Source organism: Micropterus salmoides, unplaced genomic scaffold, assembly GCF_014851395.1.
Source record: "Micropterus salmoides isolate LMB-PRFRI ecotype aquatic unplaced genomic scaffold, ASM1485139v1 Ms_hic_scaffold_2, whole genome shotgun sequence".
NCBI classification, from domain to species: domain Eukaryota; kingdom Metazoa; phylum Chordata; class Actinopteri; order Centrarchiformes; family Centrarchidae; genus Micropterus; species Micropterus salmoides.
The window spans coordinates 55633614-55651075 of NW_024041150.1; the positions used below are offsets into that span (position 1 = coordinate 55633614).

Below are 17462 nucleotides of genomic sequence, written 5' to 3' on the forward strand. Positions count from 1 at the left end.
GAGAGAGCATGAGTTAACATGCAGACAGGTGTAGAGAGAGAGAGAGAGAGAGAGCATGAGTTAACATGCAGACAGGTGTAGAGAGAGAGAGAGAGAGAGAGCATGAGTTAACATGCAGACAGGTGTAGAGAGAGAGAGAGAGAGAGAGAGCATGAGTTAACATGCAGACAGGTGAGAGAGAGAGAGAGAGAGAGAGCATGAGTTAACATGCAGACAGGTGTAGAGAGAGAGAGAGAGAGAGAGAGCATGAGTTAACATGCAGACAGGTGTAGAGAGAGAGAGAGAGAGCATGAGTGAGTTAACATGCAGACAGGTGTAGAGAGAGAGAGAGAGAGCATGAGTTAACATGTAGACAGGTGTAGAGAGAGAGAGAGAGACAGGTGTAGGTGTGCTCAGGTGTTCACCTTGGCCGTGTAGCTGATCTGAGGGTTTTCTATGTGCACAGTGGCGCTGGTCCACCGGGGCAGAGGTAGGGGGGCGTCCTGACCCACAGACGAAGATCCTCTGCTGGGATACAACTTCCACTCCAACACCACCGACTGGGCGTGAACCACCTGCACAGGTACCAGTTTGAGGGATCAGAGAGGAGTCTGGATCAGTAACACCAGTCAGAAAGCCGTTCGACCTCCAGACAGAGTTCATCTATAAATATGAAATATTCCAAACCTTTGCCAGCAGCACCAGAGAGGCTGCAGCGCCGGCAGAGTTCCCCAGCCAGGGCTGCTCTCTGGGCTCAGCGTCCCACCAGCTCCCCCGACAGACCGCGACCCCGCAGACCCCTGAGAGTCCACGATCACTGAGACGCTCTTCGTGTCGCTCCCTCCATGTTCCACGCTACACAGGTATAAACACCTGGGGGGGTATATTTAGTTTTTAAAATGTTGTTTTATTGTTTGATCTTCAGATAAAAGTTGCATGTTTTCCATGGAAACTCACACTTTCATTTATCAAAGCAGTTGCAAAATGAATCGAAGATCTACCCGAGACACTGACGAGGTTAGAAACTGAGTTTTATTTGAAATATAATTTTGTCACTTTCAGCCTCGCAGACCTTTTGACCTTCTGGCTGTCAGTTTGTTGAAGTAGTCTGAAGAAATTTCACGCCACGCTTCCTGAAGCACCTCCCACAAGTTGGTCCTGGCTCGATGGGCCCTTCGTACGTACCGTACGCTCAAGCTGCTCCCACAACAGCTCAGGAGGGCGGAGATGCGGCGACTGCGCGGCCGCGCAGCGTTCCAGACACAACACCAGCTGACTGCTTCTTCCCTAAATACCTCTTGCAGTTTGGAGGTGAGCTTCGGCTCGTTGTCCTGTTGTAGCAGGAAACTGGCTCCAATCAGGCGCGTCCACGGGGCGTGCGTAGCAAAATGGAGCGATAGCCTTCCTTATTTAAAATCCCTTTGACCTTCTGCAGACCTCCCTCTTCAGCAGCCCCAGACCATCACATGACCTCCGCCATGCTTGACACACGGCGTCTCCTCCAGCAGCTGTTCGGTTCTGCGTCTCACAAATGTTCTTCTGTGATCCAGACACCTCAAACTTCGTCCGTCCTTAACCCTTTTTCCGATCTTCCTCTGTCCGATGTCTCTGTTATTGGCCATTCTCAGATATGGCTTTTTCTTTGCCTCTCTGCCTCGAAGCATCTTCACTGTGGACGTTGAGACTGGCGTTTTGCGGGGACCATTTAACGAAGCTGCCACAGCTGTTTCTCAAAGTCAGACTCTAGTGGACTCGTCCTCTTGCTCACTTGTGCACCGGACCTCCCACTTCTTTCTGTTCTGGTCAGTCTGAAGGGAGTAGTGCACAACGTTGTAGGAAATCTTCAGTGTCTTGGCAGTTTCTCGCATGGAACAGCCTTCATTTCTCAGAACAACAGACTCGAGTTTCGGAAGAAAGTTCTCTTTTTCTGCCAGTTTGACACAATCGAACCCACAAACGCTGCTGCTCCAGATGCTCAACTAGCTCAAAGGAAGCAGTTTTCAGCTGTGTAACATATTCGCTCGAGGGTTTTGTAATCATCAGCCAGCCTTCAACACGAGTACCTAATAAAATGTCCCATTAAAGGAAATGGGCCTCTGCAGATATTCCATCAAAGATCATCGTCATTTACCACATGAACAATGTCTCGACTCTGATTCATTTAATGTTGTTCTCATTGAAGAAAAATGCTTTTCTTTCAAAATAAGGACATTTCCAAGTGACCGCAAAGTTTGACCGGTACTGTGAATCTAACGTTTTCATAGTTTGTGTGTGAATTGCTGTTTACCTGAACATTCCTGCCAGTAAAGCTAAGTGAAGTGAAATGATGAGTGTTGGAAGATATTTTGGGGGCTTCAGTGCTGCTGTTTGCACATATTTGCTGATCTTTGTTGTTGTATATTTTTATGTTGTCAGTTATATATTATATGTTCACAATATTCTCTAACGTTGCGTTACTTCTGCACAGACCCAGAATAATGCACATGTATATATCTGTCTGTCTGTCTGCCTGCAGCTCCTCATCACAACAGCAAAGTCCTCGTATGTGAAAAACACTACTTGGCAATAAAGCTGCTCCTGACTCTGATTACCTGCAGTAAGATCAGCTGCAGCGTCCAGTCACTGACAGATCTCTGATAAAGACGTGTGTCGGCGGGATAAAGGACTTTGGTGCCAACAGAAACATCGTGTGGGCCGGTGCGCTGATTTTAACACCGCTGTGTTTACAAACTTGCGGGACGTTTCGGGGAAACTTGTCGTTCAATCAGAAAAGTTTTGAGATTAAACTCTCCTCCGCTCGCATGTCTCGACAGCAGCAATAAGACGAGACCTCACGGTCCTTTCTAGGTGAGCCCCGCCCTCGGCAGCCGTCTTGGTAAGGCCTCGGGTATCTGGGATCAGGATCAGGTCTCTCTCTGAATGAGCGGCTTCTGGTCCCATGAAACCTGCATGAATCAGCAGGAAAACCTGAACCAGGTTTATAAAGAGTTTCTCCCTGCAGGTTAGACCTGCACGAGCTTTCACCACACCGCCTTCATTTACGGCGCTAGGCAGAGCGCCGGGGCGGGACGCCGTGAGCTCCTCCCACCTTGAGCTCCTCCCACCTTGAGCTCCTCCCACCTTGAGCTGATGCTAAGCTAACTGAGGTTCTGGACACAGGCGGCAGTTTCCTAACAGGTCCAGCAGTACTGCAGATCACACCTGGGGCCTTTAACGCAGGACTCTGGAGGACACGTGGAGACCTGATCTCGCTCACACACCTGCTCCTCGCCGCCGCCACGACATCTGAAACTGACGTCAGTGGAGCCACGCGATTGGCTGAATGTGTTTCCCGTGAGTGATCACATGAGGGAAATGGGACGCACCCCTGCAGGCAGGATGTGAACATCCATTCTGACTCACCTGCGTCTGACGGCTCCGCGTGTCGATCACCAACGCTCCGGGTTCCGACACGCGATGCTTCTTCTTCTTCCTGATTAGGCCACGCCCCTCCCCTGATATGATTGGTGCAGCCACCGCCTCTGAGCTCACCTGACCAGGAAGGAAACACAGAAAAAGGAGCGACCTCATCAGTGTTCCCTCTGAAGGACGAGCCAACATGATGAACAAGATGACCCAGAAGACAAATACAGAACATATTTAGAAAGAAGGAAATAAAATTATTTAGAAAATCTAACTACACTGAACTACACACATATAAAAGCATTATTTTATGTAATGTGCACATAATATTTAAGTAAGCAAACATGTGTTATTATATATCTTGTTATTGGCTTTGCTGGTTTTGATGTCGCTGATCAAAAGTTATCAAAAGAACTTTTAGTCGTTAATCATAATTTTTACTTTTGTGTCTTTACGTACAATTTTACATAAATGCCCGTAAATCTAAATCGGCTTACCAGGGTACACGCGGGAATCCTGAAGTCAAATTCAACATATTTTAAGACTTCTTAAAATACTTTGAGCTGGAACCGATTAAATCAACAGTTTTCAGATTTCCTGCGTACGGTCGGTTGTTCTGGTAAATCGGTCGATTCCCGCGACTAACGTTCCAGAGACGAAGTCGCTCCTCTCCGCCTGCCCGGCGTTATAAATAAATCCGTTCACCTGCACTTCAGCAAACACACTTTGGGACAAATAGGATTTTCACATTAAATTAAGACTTCTTAAGACCCCGCGGACGCCCTGCTTCAGCTATTGTAACCAAACTTGTCGCGTCGGCTCAGACGATCGGTCCGAGCTTCACCGAGCAGCTCTGGGATATTCTTCCACTAGAGGGCGCCAAAATATTTAACACGCCCAAAACCCAGAATTGTCTCACCAACATCTTCACAGTTTTAAGCGTTTTAAGTTTAAACTGTAAGTGTGTGAGAGAGTGAGTGTGTGAGAAAGTGAGTGTGTGAGAAAGTGAGAGTGAGAGAGTGAGAAATTGAGAGTGTGAGAGAGAGTGAGAATGAGTGAGTGAGAGAGTGAGTGTGAGAGAGTGAGTGTGAGAGAGAGTGAGAATGAGTGAGTGAGAGAGTGAGTGTGAGAGAGTGAGTGTGAGAGAGAGTGAGAATGAGTGAGTGAGAGAGTGAGTGTGAGAGAGTGAGTGTGAGAGAGTGAGAATGAGAGTGAGTGAGTGAGTGTGAGAGGAGTGAGAATGAGTGAGTGAGTGAGTGTGAGAGGAGTGAGAATGAGTGAGTGAGTGAGTGTGAGAGAGAGTGAGTGTGAGAGAGAGTGAGAATGAGTGAGTGAGTGAGAGAGAGTGAGAATGAGTGAGTGAGTGAGAGAGAGTGAGTGAGTGAGAGAGTGAGAATGAGTGAGTGAGAGAGTGAGTGTGAGAGAGTGAGTGTGAGAGAGAGTGAGAATGAGTGAGAGAGTGAGTGTGAGAGAGAGTGGATGAGTGAGTGAGTGAGTGTGAGAGAGAGTGAGTGTGAGAGAGAGTGAGTGTGAGTGTGAGAGAGAGTGAGTGTGAGTGAGTGAGAGAATGAGTGAGTGAGTGAGAGAATGAGTGAGTGAGTGAGAGAGAGTGAGTGAGTGAGAGAGTGAGAATGAGTGAGTGTGAGAGAGAGTGAGTGTGAGAGAGAGTGAGTATGAGTGAGTGAGTGAGAGAGAGTGAGAATGAGTGAGTGAGTGAGTGAGTGTGAGAGAGAGTGAGAATGAGTGAGTGAGTGAGTGAGTGTGAGAGAGAGTGAGAATGAGTGAGTGAGTGAGTGAGAGAGTGAGTGTGAGAGAGAGTGAGAATGAGTGAGTGAGTGAGTGAGAGAGAGTGAGAATGAGTGAGTGAGTGAGAGAGAGTGAGTGAGTGAGAGAGTGAGTGTGAGAGAGTGAGTGTGAGAGAGAGTGAGTGAGAGAGTGAGTGTGAGAGAGTGAGTGTGAGAGAGAGTGAAGAATGGTGAGTGAGTGAGTGTGAGAGAGAGTGAGAATGAGTGAGTGAGTGAGTGTGAGAGAGAGTGAGAATGATGAGTGAGTGAGTGAGTGAGTGAGAGAGTGAGAATGAGTGAGTGAGAGAGTGAGTGTGAGAGAGTGAGTGTGAGTGAGAATGAGGAGTGAGTGAGTGTGAGAGAGAGTGAGAATGAGTGAGTGAGAGAGTGAGTGTGAGAGAGAGTGAGAATGAGTGAGTGAGAGAGTGAGTGTGAGAGAGAGTGAGAATGAGTGAGTGAGTGAGTGAGAGAGAGTGAGAATGAGTGAGTGAGAGGAGTGAGAGAGAGTGAGTGAGTGAGAGAGTGAGAATGAGTGAGTGTGAGAGAGAGTGAGTGAGTGAGAGAGTGAGAATGAGTGAGTGTGAGAGAGAGTGAGTATGAGTGAGTGAGTGAGTGAGTGTGAGAGAGAGTGAGAATGGTGAGTGAGTGAGTGAGAGAGTGAGTGTGAGAGAGAGTGAGAATGAGTGAGTGAGAGAGAGTGAGAATGAGTGAGTGAGTGAGTGAGAGAGAGTGAGTGAGTGAGAGAGTGAGTGTGAGAGAGAGTGAGAATGAGTGAGTGAGTGAGAGAGAGTGAGTGAGTGAGTGAGAGAGTGAGAATGAGTGAGTGAGTGAGAGAGAGTGAGTGTGAGAGAGAGTGAGTGTGAGAGAGTGAGTATGAGTGAGGAGTGAGTGAGTGTGAGAGAGAGTGAGAATGAGTGAGTGAGTGAGTGAGAGAGTGAGTGTGAGAGAGAGTGAGAATGAGTGAGTGAGAGAGTGAGAATGAGTGAGTGAGTGAGAGAGAGTGAGTGAGTGAGAGAGTGAGTGTGAGAGAGAGTGAGAATGAGTGAGTGAGTGAGAGAGAGAGTGAGAATGAGTGAGTGAGTGAGAGAGGTGAGTGTGTGAGAGAGTGAGTGTGAGAGAGTGCGTGAGAGTGAGTGAGAGAGTGAGTGAGTGAGAGAGAGTGTGAGAGAGAATGAGTGAGTGAGTGTGAGTGAGTGAGTGTGTGAGAGTGAGTGAGAGAGTGAGTGTGAGAGTGAGTGTGAGTGAGTGAGTGTGAGAGAGTGAGTGAGTGAGTGAGTGTGAGAGAGTGAGTGAGTGAGAGTGAGAGTGAGAGTGAGTGAGTGAGTGAGTGAGTGAGTGAGTGAGTGAGTGAGAGAGAGTGAGTGTGAGAGTGAGTGAGTGAGTGTGTGAGAGAGTGAGTGAGTGAGAGTGTGTGAGTGAGTGAGTGTGTGAGAGAGTGAGTGAGTGAGTGTGTGAGAGAGTGAGTGAGTGAGTGTGAGAGAGTGAGTGAGTGAGTGTGAGAGAGTGAGTGAGTGAGTGAGTGAGAGAGAGAGTGAGTGTGAGAGAGTGAGTGAGAGAGAGAGTGAGTGAGAGAGAGAGTGAGTGTGAGAGTGAGTGAGTGAGTGTGTGAGAGAGTGAGTGAGTGAGTGCTATGATTGGTGTATTTCTAGTGAGCCACCTTAAAAACTTCACATACTTGGCTACTTGTTGGTCAGTCCGAAATGTTTCTTATTACACGCAAAGACGCGCAATTTCCTGTTGGGCCGGCCGGAGCTTTGGACTAATAAACACCAGATTCTGATAACAGATCAAAGTTAACTGTTTTATTCAATAAAATATTAAAAGATTATTATATAATTTTGGGATTAAAACATTGATGTATCTTCACTAGTTGCTTCTCAGCAGCAGCAACCTCCACTGTTGTCATTAGTGTCGGTGAACACGCAGAGCTCTGTGATACTATTAATCAAAACTGGACATTAGTTGGAGAAAAGGAAGCGAGGAGGTTGAACTACCTGGTGAGTTCAGAAAACATGTGTCTGTAACTGTTTATTCCAGCTGTCGTTGTACTTTACTGTGAACAGGTTAGTGTAGCATAGCCCTGATCGAACCAAACTCCATTCAGAAAACAAACATTTTAGAAGCTGCTGACCTGCTGACAGACCTGACAAAGCATCACTTCATATGTTCAATAAAACAGCATCATGTTGTCGTTATTTCAGCATCAGTTTGATCCGTTAATTGCTGTTTAACAGCACTGCAACATGTTTACTTTGGGTTCATATCGCTGTAGTAATGGCGGGTTTGCTTTAATTGCATCATCACATTGTGTGTGAACACTCGGCGAGCAGTCCAGCGATGAAACTCACGCAAGAGAAGCGACGATTAAATTTGCGTTTGGTCTGAACTGTCGGGCTGCAAAATTAGCGTTCTGGTGGTTTGTGTGAACGGGGTGGCCTGAGTCTGAACTATTAAGCCAGTCCGTCCCTGCATGTGTGCAAATGTTTCTGCTCAACAACTGACTCTCAAACGTCGAAGTTTCCTCAAACACACCAACAGGGAACCGACCACATCACCTGGGCCAAGTTCAGCCTGACAAAACGTAGCACAACATTTCTTTAAATGGAAACAGTTGTGTGTGCACTTGTATGAACGTCGCTGCTGATTGGATAACACCTCGGCCACGCCCACCTAACAAGAAAAAACTTACTTCAAAAGGAAATAAATCGTTAAATGCGGAAACAAACCGCTGCAAAACGTTCTGAGATTGAATGTGTACCTGCACATCTACCTGTAGCACACACACACACACACACACTCGTGACCCCACCCACCTTGTCTCCAGTGGGCGTCACCCAGTAGAACTGGGGGGCGGGGTCAGCGTCCGCCCAGCACTCCAGTGTGATTGGCTGCCCGGCGCTGACGTTCATGGCAGGTGGGAAGGCGTGAGGAGAGATGTGAGGCAGGCAGCTGTTGGCCCCGCCCCCGCCGGGCCCGCCCCATGCGACCGCCACCACTTCCTGCAGCTCCCGACCGATCAGGTGATGCGGGGTGGAGCAAAGGGTGATGGAGGACTCCAGCATCTTGAGATGTGATTGGTTGCCGAGGTGAGGCCCCCAGGAGGAGAGACAGTCACACCGCAGGGGGTTGGAGTGAAGAGACACCTCCTCCAGGGAGGGCAGGGAGGAGAGGAGGTCTCCAGAGAGGAGGCTGAGCTGGTTACTGTGGAGGAGGAGAGTCCGGAGGGAGGACAGGTCACTGGGGGGGGGGGGGGGAGAGGGGGGGACAGAAACAGGCAGAATTTAGACCTTCATCATCGTCGTCGTACTGTTTGTTCATGTGCCAGACAGACTGTAGAAACACACCTGAAGGCCTGCGGGTCGATGTAGGACAGTCGGGGGTTGTTGCAGAGCTCCAGTTTGGCGATTTCTGGAAGGTTTTGGAAAGCAGCTCGCTCCACCATCAGCAGCTCCTCCATGTTGTTCAGACTGAACCAAAACAAAAGAACATTTATTATTACAAGAACAACCTGAAGCTTCTGAACACTAAAATATAAATATTTGTTAACATAAATAGTCGCACAGAAAACCTTGAGTTAAGATTTTCCTTAAAGTCTGAGTTGAGTTTTCCTTAAAATACATTCAGTTGCACAAAACACCCTCATATCTTCTCCTTAAGGATTCATTAACATGTTTCTTAAGTATTTTCCCCTTATCTTGGTCTTCTACTTAAGGAAGCTGTTGCACAAAAGACCTCAGCAACCAAACTAAGGGAGAGAATTTAAGGGACCTCTGGCTTTATCTTAACCGCAACACGGTGGAGTTGATGGCGACAGATGAAGAAATTTTTCGTATCCTGAGAAGAGTGTTCCGCGACCGGGAGAACCCAGTGGATACGCTAAATGATGAGTTTGTATCTGTAGCCTGCATTTACATTTACTCATTTAGCTGACGCTTTTATCCAAAGTGACTTATAATCGCTATTTTGTCAGAGGTCGCACGCCGATTCTGTGCAGCAGCCTTAAGTAAATTCCTTAGCTAAGGAGAAGTGAGTCCAGCAGGTGGCGCTGTTCCACTCTGATCACTGGTCAGGTGTTTGCCTTTACATGGAAACATCTTATAACTATAAAATCATGTTTGTTTTAACAGCATATCATATGGAGGTCCCGTTTTCAGTTCTGACTCTGGTAATATCTTTCAATCCAGAGTCTGCATCAGGACAACATAAATGTAACAGAGTCTGACGTTTCTGAAGAAAATCACCAGCAGTCTATGAGTTTAAAAGACTCTTCCAGAACTACGTTCATTGGTTTGAAAACAGCTTATTTATGCGGTAAACTACTTTCAGTTTACCGCAGTTCCAGCAAATGACAGCACTTGAACTTAGAGTAAGATATTTCTGTTTGTACTGAACACTTAATGACCTTGAGATTTGGGTCAAGTAGTTCATGAAAGAGTCAAGAAGCTCCTCGTGGTAAGGCGCCAGGTGTGGATGAGATCCGCCCTGAGATGCTAAAGGCTCTGGACGTTATTGGGCCGTCTCAGCTTACGTGCTTCTTCAGTGTCGTGTGGAGGTCGGGGACAGTCCCTATGAAGTGGCAGACTGGGGTGGTGGTTCCTATTTTCAAAAAGGGCAACCGGAGGGTGGGCTTCACAGTTTGTTCCAGGTTGCTGGAAAAGAGACTCCGACCGACTGTTGAACCGCAGATTCTGGAGGAGCAATGTGGATTCTGTGCTGGCCCTGGAACATCGTGGGAACATTCAGTCCATATGTGCATTGAGGACTTGGAGACGGTTTACCACCAAATACACCTGGGGGGAATCCTGTGGGGTCCTGCAGCAGTATAGGGTACCGGAGCTGTTGCTACGGGCCATCCGGTCCTGGTATAACTGAAGTGTCTGTATTCTCAGCACAAGGTCAAACCTGTTTTCAGTAACTCTACCAAGGTTGTCCTTAGTCTCCGATCCTGTTTGGGATTTTCTTGGACAGGATCTGAAGGTCAGCCGAGGTGAGGAGAGTGTCCGGTTTGGGAACTTTCTCTGCCTTTTGCAGATGATGCGGTTCTGTTGGCTGTCTTGGACCGTGACTTTCGGCGTGCACTGGGGCGGTTTGCCGCCGACTGTGAAGCGGTTGGGATTAGGTCTGAGGTCAGGGTTCTCTGCCGGAAAACAGTGGATTGCTCGCTCCGAGTTGCGAGTGAGTTGCTGCCCCAAGTAAAGGAGTATCTCAGCATCTTCACAAGTGACGGTGAAGCGGGATGGACGGTTGGATTGGTGCGGCGTCCGTTATGGTTCAGAGGGAGCTGAGCCGAAAGGCAAAGCTTTTGATTTAGCAGTGGATCTACGTTCCAGCCCTCACATGTAGTCATGAGCTTTGGGTAGTGACTAAAAAAATAAGAATGTGGTTGTGCTGAATGAGTTTCCTCCGTGGGGGACGGGTCAGGCCAGATTTAGTATCTGCAGCTGTTCAACGTGTCATATACATAATGAACATTTAGGGAAATATAAGCGTCTGATCGTCCTCTGTATCTGAGACACCCAATGTTTAAGGACTCGGATCAAAACCACTTGATCCCTACTTTTTGCAGTTGCAGACTGACCTGAGCTCTTCCAGGTGCTGAAGGTTCTGGAAATCTCCCTGCTGGACTCGGCCGATTGGGTTCTTGTTCAGGTCCAGGAACTTCAGGTTAGGGAGCATGCTCAGAGCGTCCCGAGGAACAGACCTGCCAGGAGAACAACAGTTACATCAGCCAGAGTGAGAGGATGTTACAGAAAGGGGAAGTGAACCAGCGACCGCGCCGACACACCTGAGCCGGTTGTCGTAGAAGGAGAGGCTCTCCAGGTAGTCGAGGCCCAGGAAGGCGGCGGAGGGGACGGAGGCCAGTCCCATCCCGGCCAGCACCAGGCTGTGGAGACGGGACAGAGGCAGGAAGTTCTTCTCCTCCAGACCCAGGATTGGGTTCTCCCCGATCATCAGGATCTCCAGGGACGGCAGAGACTCAAACCAGCGACTGTCGATGGCCACCAGCCGGTTGGAGTTCAGGTGGAGCCTACAGGACCGAGCAGAGGACGGGATTACTAATCAGGATCGACTAATCATTACATATTCACTGACCCGTGAGGAACCATGGGTAAAAATGAAACAGAAGACAAAAATCTTATTTAATTACCTCACAGTGATAAATTGTGATCACATTTAGTTTTTAAGCCGGTTGTACTGAGATACAGACGTGATGTATCGAAGGAAACCTTAATAAAGTTGAGGTGAGTTGAAGGAATGCAGGTTTCCCACTAATCGGAGACCTGCTCCCCCAGACCGCAAGTCGAAGAAGATACTGAACCCCAAATTACCGTTTCTGTTGTGCTCGCTGAGGAGGTTCTAGTAATCATTCAAGAGACTGTTACAGTAATCCTTTTGGTCAGAGAGGAAGTTCTTGGGGCCCTGTGAGTGGTCCAGGAGGTCCTTCAATGACTACCTGGAGTTTGTTAAGGTTGCACTTTAAAACAGAGCTGAAAAGAAGATGTGGTACTTAGTTACCGCAGCAGGTTGGTGAGCCCAGCAAAGGCCTTGGGTCCGATGGAGGAGATGTGGTTGTGGTTGATGTAGAGCTCCTCCAGACTGGACAGGTTCCTCAGACTAAAGTCCTCCAGCTCCTCGATCCGGTTCTCCTCCAGGTACAGAGTCACCAGGCGGCCCAGAGTGGAGAGACCCATAGAGCTCACCTGGACAGAGAGAGAGGGAGAAACAGACTAAATATCACTGCAGGCTGGAGCGCTGCTTCCCAAACACAGTGTAGCACACAGACCGGTTAACGTTTAGATTTAATATTATATAATATCAGGTTGAAGTTAAATAATACAGCCAATAATATGTTCTTCAAATTCATTAAAAGGAGGTTATATTTAAAGTGAACAATGACTGAACAAAAACGGGACATGCTGTTGAACCACCTCCAGGTGAGTCCGCTGACAGGTGCTCTCTGTTGACACACTATATGGACAAACGCACCGGGACACCAAGGACAAAGGGGTTGAGGTCAGAGCTCTGAGCGGGCCGGTCCAGTTCTTCCACACCAAACTGGGAGAAGCGTTTCTTTATGTCTAAACGTGTAGCATTAAGATTTCCCCTAACAAAGACCACAGAATGAAAAGAGCCCCTCCCAAAAGTATTAGGACAGGGGGGTTAAATGTCAGCTGAGTCGAGTCTGATTAGTTCAGACAGCAGGGAGCCGTCATGTGACCAACTGTTCAACAGCGTGATGGAAATTTTATATTTTGCAGGGTTTACTGTTTTACCTTTTATGCTGCATTCTTCTAGGTTTATGTTTCACTGTGGTGTTTGATAAGTGTATTATGCTGCAGCTGGGTGAGATAGGACTTCATCTCAGGGCAGCTGGTTCCTACTGTTTCTTCACTGGCAGACTGGCTGCACCTGTAGGTCTGTCTGACCCTTTGCAAAGAATAAAACATTTAAAGGACGTCTGGATTGAATTCTTTATTTGAGAAGACTCACTAAAGGAAAATTTCCAATACAACAGCCAGCAGCTGCACCAACATGTACCCTGTTTCAGCTGAATGGAGCTAAGCAGGTTTGGGCTCATCTGGTACCTGGAGGCAGACCGCCTGGGAAAATTAGGTTCCTGCTGGAAGTGGTGCTGGTGGGTGTTAGACCGAGATCCCACGGCACTTACTGCAAAGAGTAGGGGTTCCCCAGAGTCCTGGCTTTCTCCATCTGGCCACCTCATTAACCGCCAGTGTGTTTCCTCTCCAGCTGGTGTGGTGGGTGCTACAACCTGGCGGTGGTCGAGGCGAGTGTCTCTCTGACAAACTTCGAGTATCAAGATGAGGCACTATATAAATATAATCCATCTCCCTGATGCAGGCAGAAATCTGTGTGTGCGTCTGATTGTATTTTGACGACGACCTCACACTTGGCGGGTGTGTTGCTGCGGACTCACGGGAGTGCAGCGTCGCATTTGGTGACATGTTCAAATTCTTAAAATGTGAATAAACTAGAGTACAGCGCGAGCCGCTCTGCTCTACAGCAGCGAGGGCGGGGCTTATATGCCCTGAGATAAGATTCCCCGACTACCCTCTTCCTTCTCATCATTTTCAGGATTCCAATTCAGGAAGTTCTGTACTTTCTGAGACAAAGGAGCGCAGGGCGGCGCCACATCAACCTCTGTGAAGAAACAAACAGAAGAAGAAAACGTGTGCGTTACCTGTGTGAAGTGGTTCTGTGACAGGTCCAGTTCTGTCAGGTTGGTCAGACGCTGCAGTTCGGTCGTGATGGAGGAGATGTTGTTACTCTGCAGCAGCAGCACCTGAAGCACGTCAACACAACCAGCTGGTGACTCTTTAGCCACGAACATCGTTCCATAACAAACAAACCATTTAGAAATAAACGTGTTAAATCCAATCCTCACTCTTTTAGGTTGTATATAATCACATCATGCTGCTCCTGTTTCAGATTAAAGTTAACCGTGTGAGACAAAGGTGGGAAAATCGTTGGCGGTCAGTCCAAACAGCTGTCCCAGATCTCACTGTGAGACTCGTCCACTGACAGCTGATTTAGAGTTTTGAGACCAGGACAAGACGACCGGGGTCGAAATTCAAAGCCAGGTTCTCGCACAGGACTGTTGCTAGAACCCACAGCCAAGGGTTTAATTTCCACTGGAGAGGCGGGAACACGTCCTCCTCAGTTTTACAGTTTCAGATCCCTCCTATACGGTCAGTCACAAGCAGCTCTAGGTTCAAGTAATATGGGAGCTCCGGTAATGACCAGTTTTGACTTGTAAGTATTGTTTACATCAACGTTCAAGTCACAATTACGGCTGGGATTTGTCTAAAACCTCTGACACTACACCTGATGTCAGCTGAAGTTTGTCTTCCTAGAAAATAACCCAGGTTTAATCTAGTGTGACCGTCCAGTGTGACCCCGCCTCTCGCCCAATGTCAGCTGGGACTGGCTCCAGCCCTCCGCGGCCCTACATGGATAAGCAGGTGTAGATAATGGATGAGACAGAGTGATACTATTTTACTGAGCGTTACAGTTACCTGTGTGTCCGATGAAACGTTGGGGTATTCTCTGCAGATGGAGTTCATTACAGTCCACCGTCCTGGCCTGGTGATACACAGACTGCGGGGTGTACCAGGGCCTCGTCTCACACACGCACTGCAGAGGACACAGCACAGCGCCGCCTACAGGACACACAACCAGACCTCTATTTAAAAACACATTGATCTTCACGGACCACCCATCATGTGTCCATCTGCCGTAGATCCAACGAACAACTGTTCTTTACCTTGACTGGCCCGCCCACTCCAGCACACACCGATGATGTCACCAGGGAGAGGAGGGGGATGACAAGGTCTGCAAATCCCATGGCGCACTGGTGGCGGAGAAGAGAGGAAGTGTTGGATGAACGGAGACTTCCTCCAGAAGGTCAGAGGGAGGCGAGTCACATCGACAGCTGGAGGGAAACACATAGGAAGTGATGTCATTAACCTCGTACCTGGTTCAAATCTCAGAGACGAGAAGAGAAGCAATGCAGAGACCACTTCTGGCTTTAGGAATCTGCTTTCCAAGTTCATCAGTTCACTTCGGGATTCTGGATCAATTTCAGACGAATCAGCAGGATTTTGTTCTCACGTTTCACACCTCATGATGGAGGTGATGTCTCTACACCAGTTACTTATGTTAAAGTAATGTTATCTTTAGTTATGTTACAGTAATATCCTATCTAGTCATTTTATAGATCTGTTATATAGTGTACTTAGTGAGTAAGATGGCGCTGGGTATAGCTGCCTCGGTGCGCTTGTTGTGTTTTGTTTTTGTGTGTTAATTCAGTTTTCGGCTGAGATTCCCGGAGCTCTTTCACCAGAGAGGAGCTCATGAACATCAGGGGAACAACTCCAGCGGATTTAATTCCCACTATTCTCGCGTCATCAGTGGAATTATTGGACATTTCAGTGAAGGGCTCGCTCGCTGTCGTTCGCACTGTGAAGCGCCGCAGGAGAGGAAAAAGAGCCGGGTCACTTGTGCGTCTTCGCGGCCAACTCTCCGGCGAAACAAAAGGTGGAGGTGTCTGTTTTTATATGAACAATGGCTGGTGTAGCGACGTGACAGTGATTCAGCAGCTCTGTTCTCTGATCTGGAATTTCTTATTAACTGTAAACCGTTTACTCCCAACGTGAGTTTGCTTCATTCACTCGGTCGGTGTTTACATCTCGCCGCACGCCAACGTGCACGGCGCACAGCGGATACTGTGTGGAGCAGACAAACCTGGACTCCCTTCTTATTGTTCTCTATGACTTTAACAAAGGAAACCTCAGCCATGGACTCCCCAAATACAGTTTTAACGTGTCCAACCAGAGAGGGGAACACTTTGGATCACTGCTACACCACAGTTAGCAGGGCCTATCACGCCGTCACACGCGCTCCACTGGGACACTCTGATCACGTGATGGTCCATCTGATCCTTGCTTACAGGTAAAAACTAAGGCCCCATCCACACTACTGTGTTTCGAATTAAAACGGAGACCTTTTGCTACGTTTGCACCTCTCGTCCAGAATGAAACGACGAAAACGAAGACCTAAAACGCAGAAGTTTGGAAACGCTGCCGACCCGTTTTGCATTTCAAAACTCCGGAGGGTGTTTTAGTGAAGACGGGCCAAAACGGAGGACTTAGAAACGATGATGCAGCCGCTCACGCTCGGCTCTCTGATTGGGTCTTGCAAAGTAGAAACACGATGCTGCTGACCGGGTTTTTGACATCGTATTTTTATTATAATATATGTACCGTGCAAATAACCTAAAATCGTACTGTGCATGTCGCCGTTTCCTTTGTGATGACTCCCAGTCCGTTTTCTGCCGCCACACTCCCGAGTTAGATTCAGCAACAGTCCCAGCTCGTTTTGGTGCATGCAAAATAATAAAGAAACGGGTCTGATAATTTCTTGTATTTATTCATTCTTTCGCCAAATCTTCTGTAACTACGGAATAGACCACCTGCTTCATGTTTACACCTGCAGCGCACCCGGTGTACCTAAACAGGCCCTACTGTGCATTTTCAGTCATTTTAATGTAAACGGAGATCAACTCCAAAGCTAAAACGCTGGTGCGGACGGAGATCGTATTCGTTTTAATTCTCCGTTGGTAAACTAAACGGAGTAGTAGATGGACGGGGCCTAAAGCTCTGTAAACCTGTAGTGAGGACATCAAAGAAGTGGACTAGTGAAGCTATCGAGGATCTTCAGGAATGTGGATGAGTTTACAGAGGCTGTGACGTCCTATATCAGCTTCTGTGAGGACACATGTATTCCAACACACACCAGGGTGAGTATAACAGTGACAAACCCTGGTTACAGCTAAACTCAGACAGCTAAGGTTGGAAAAGGAGGAGGCGTTTAGGAGTGGTGACACAGCCGGGTGCAGGGCGTTAAAGTTCAGGTTTAGCAGGGAGGTGCGAGAAGCTAAAGACTGTACGCAGAGAGACTAAAGAACCAGTTCTCTGCAAACAACGCCACTTCTGTCGGAGGGCGTTCGGACAGATCACAAACTATAAACCCAAAGTCCTCCACTCCATAAACGATTCTCACCTGGCAAATGAGCTGAACCAGTTCTACTGCCGCTTTGAGAGTCAATCGGACACCATCCCCGTGTCCTCTGCTCAGCTCACTTCTCTCCTCCCTACTCAGAGCTGGCCAGCTCCACCCCCTCTCCTCCTCTCTCCATCACAGAGAGGGAAGTCAACGGTCTTTTCAGGAGGCAGAAACCCTGCAAAGCAGCTGGGCCGGACTCTGTCTCCCCATCCACCCTGAAGCACTGTGCTGAAACCAAAGACCACTGGATAAACGTCTACAGACCGTCGCCCTGACCTCTGTGGTCATGAAGTCCTTTGACCGTCTCTGTTTGTCCCACCTAAAATCCATAAGACCTCTCCTGGACCCCCTGCAGTTCGCCTACAGAGCCAACAGGTCTGTAGATGATGCAGTAAACATGCCCTTCACTACATGCTCCAGCACCTGGACTCCCCAGGAACCTACGCCAGGACTGTTTGTGGATTTCAGCTCTGTTTTCAACACCATCATCCCGGCTGCTGCGGACAAGCTCTCCCAGCTGAACGTGCCTGACTCCACCTGCAGGTGGATCACTGACTTCCTGACGGACAGGAAGCAGCACGTTCAGGGACCATCAGCACCGGTTCCCTCAGGGCTGCGTTCTTTCCCCCTTCTTTCCCTGTACACCAACATGGGGAGAGTCCGCCTACAGGTGGGAGATCGACCATCTGGTGACCTGGTGCAACCAGAAACAGT

At 48.3% G+C, this 17462-nt stretch overlaps 1 protein-coding gene and 1 pseudogene across 1 annotated transcript in view; one reads left to right on the forward strand and one right to left on the reverse strand.

The window, feature by feature from the left end:
- Positions 1-2760: 2760 nt before the first annotated feature.
- On the reverse strand, positions 2761-14737 carry LOC119912056 (annotated as a pseudogene).
- A 194-nt stretch (positions 14738-14931) lies between these two features.
- The window catches only part of LOC119912057 (prolyl 4-hydroxylase subunit alpha-1-like), an 8297-nt gene continuing 5766 nt past the window's right edge, over positions 14932-17462 (forward strand). The window contains exon 1 of the mRNA XM_038731029.1: positions 14932-14955. Coding sequence (XP_038586957.1) covers positions 14932-14955 — 24 coding nt within the window. The remainder of the gene's footprint in view (positions 14956-17462) is intronic.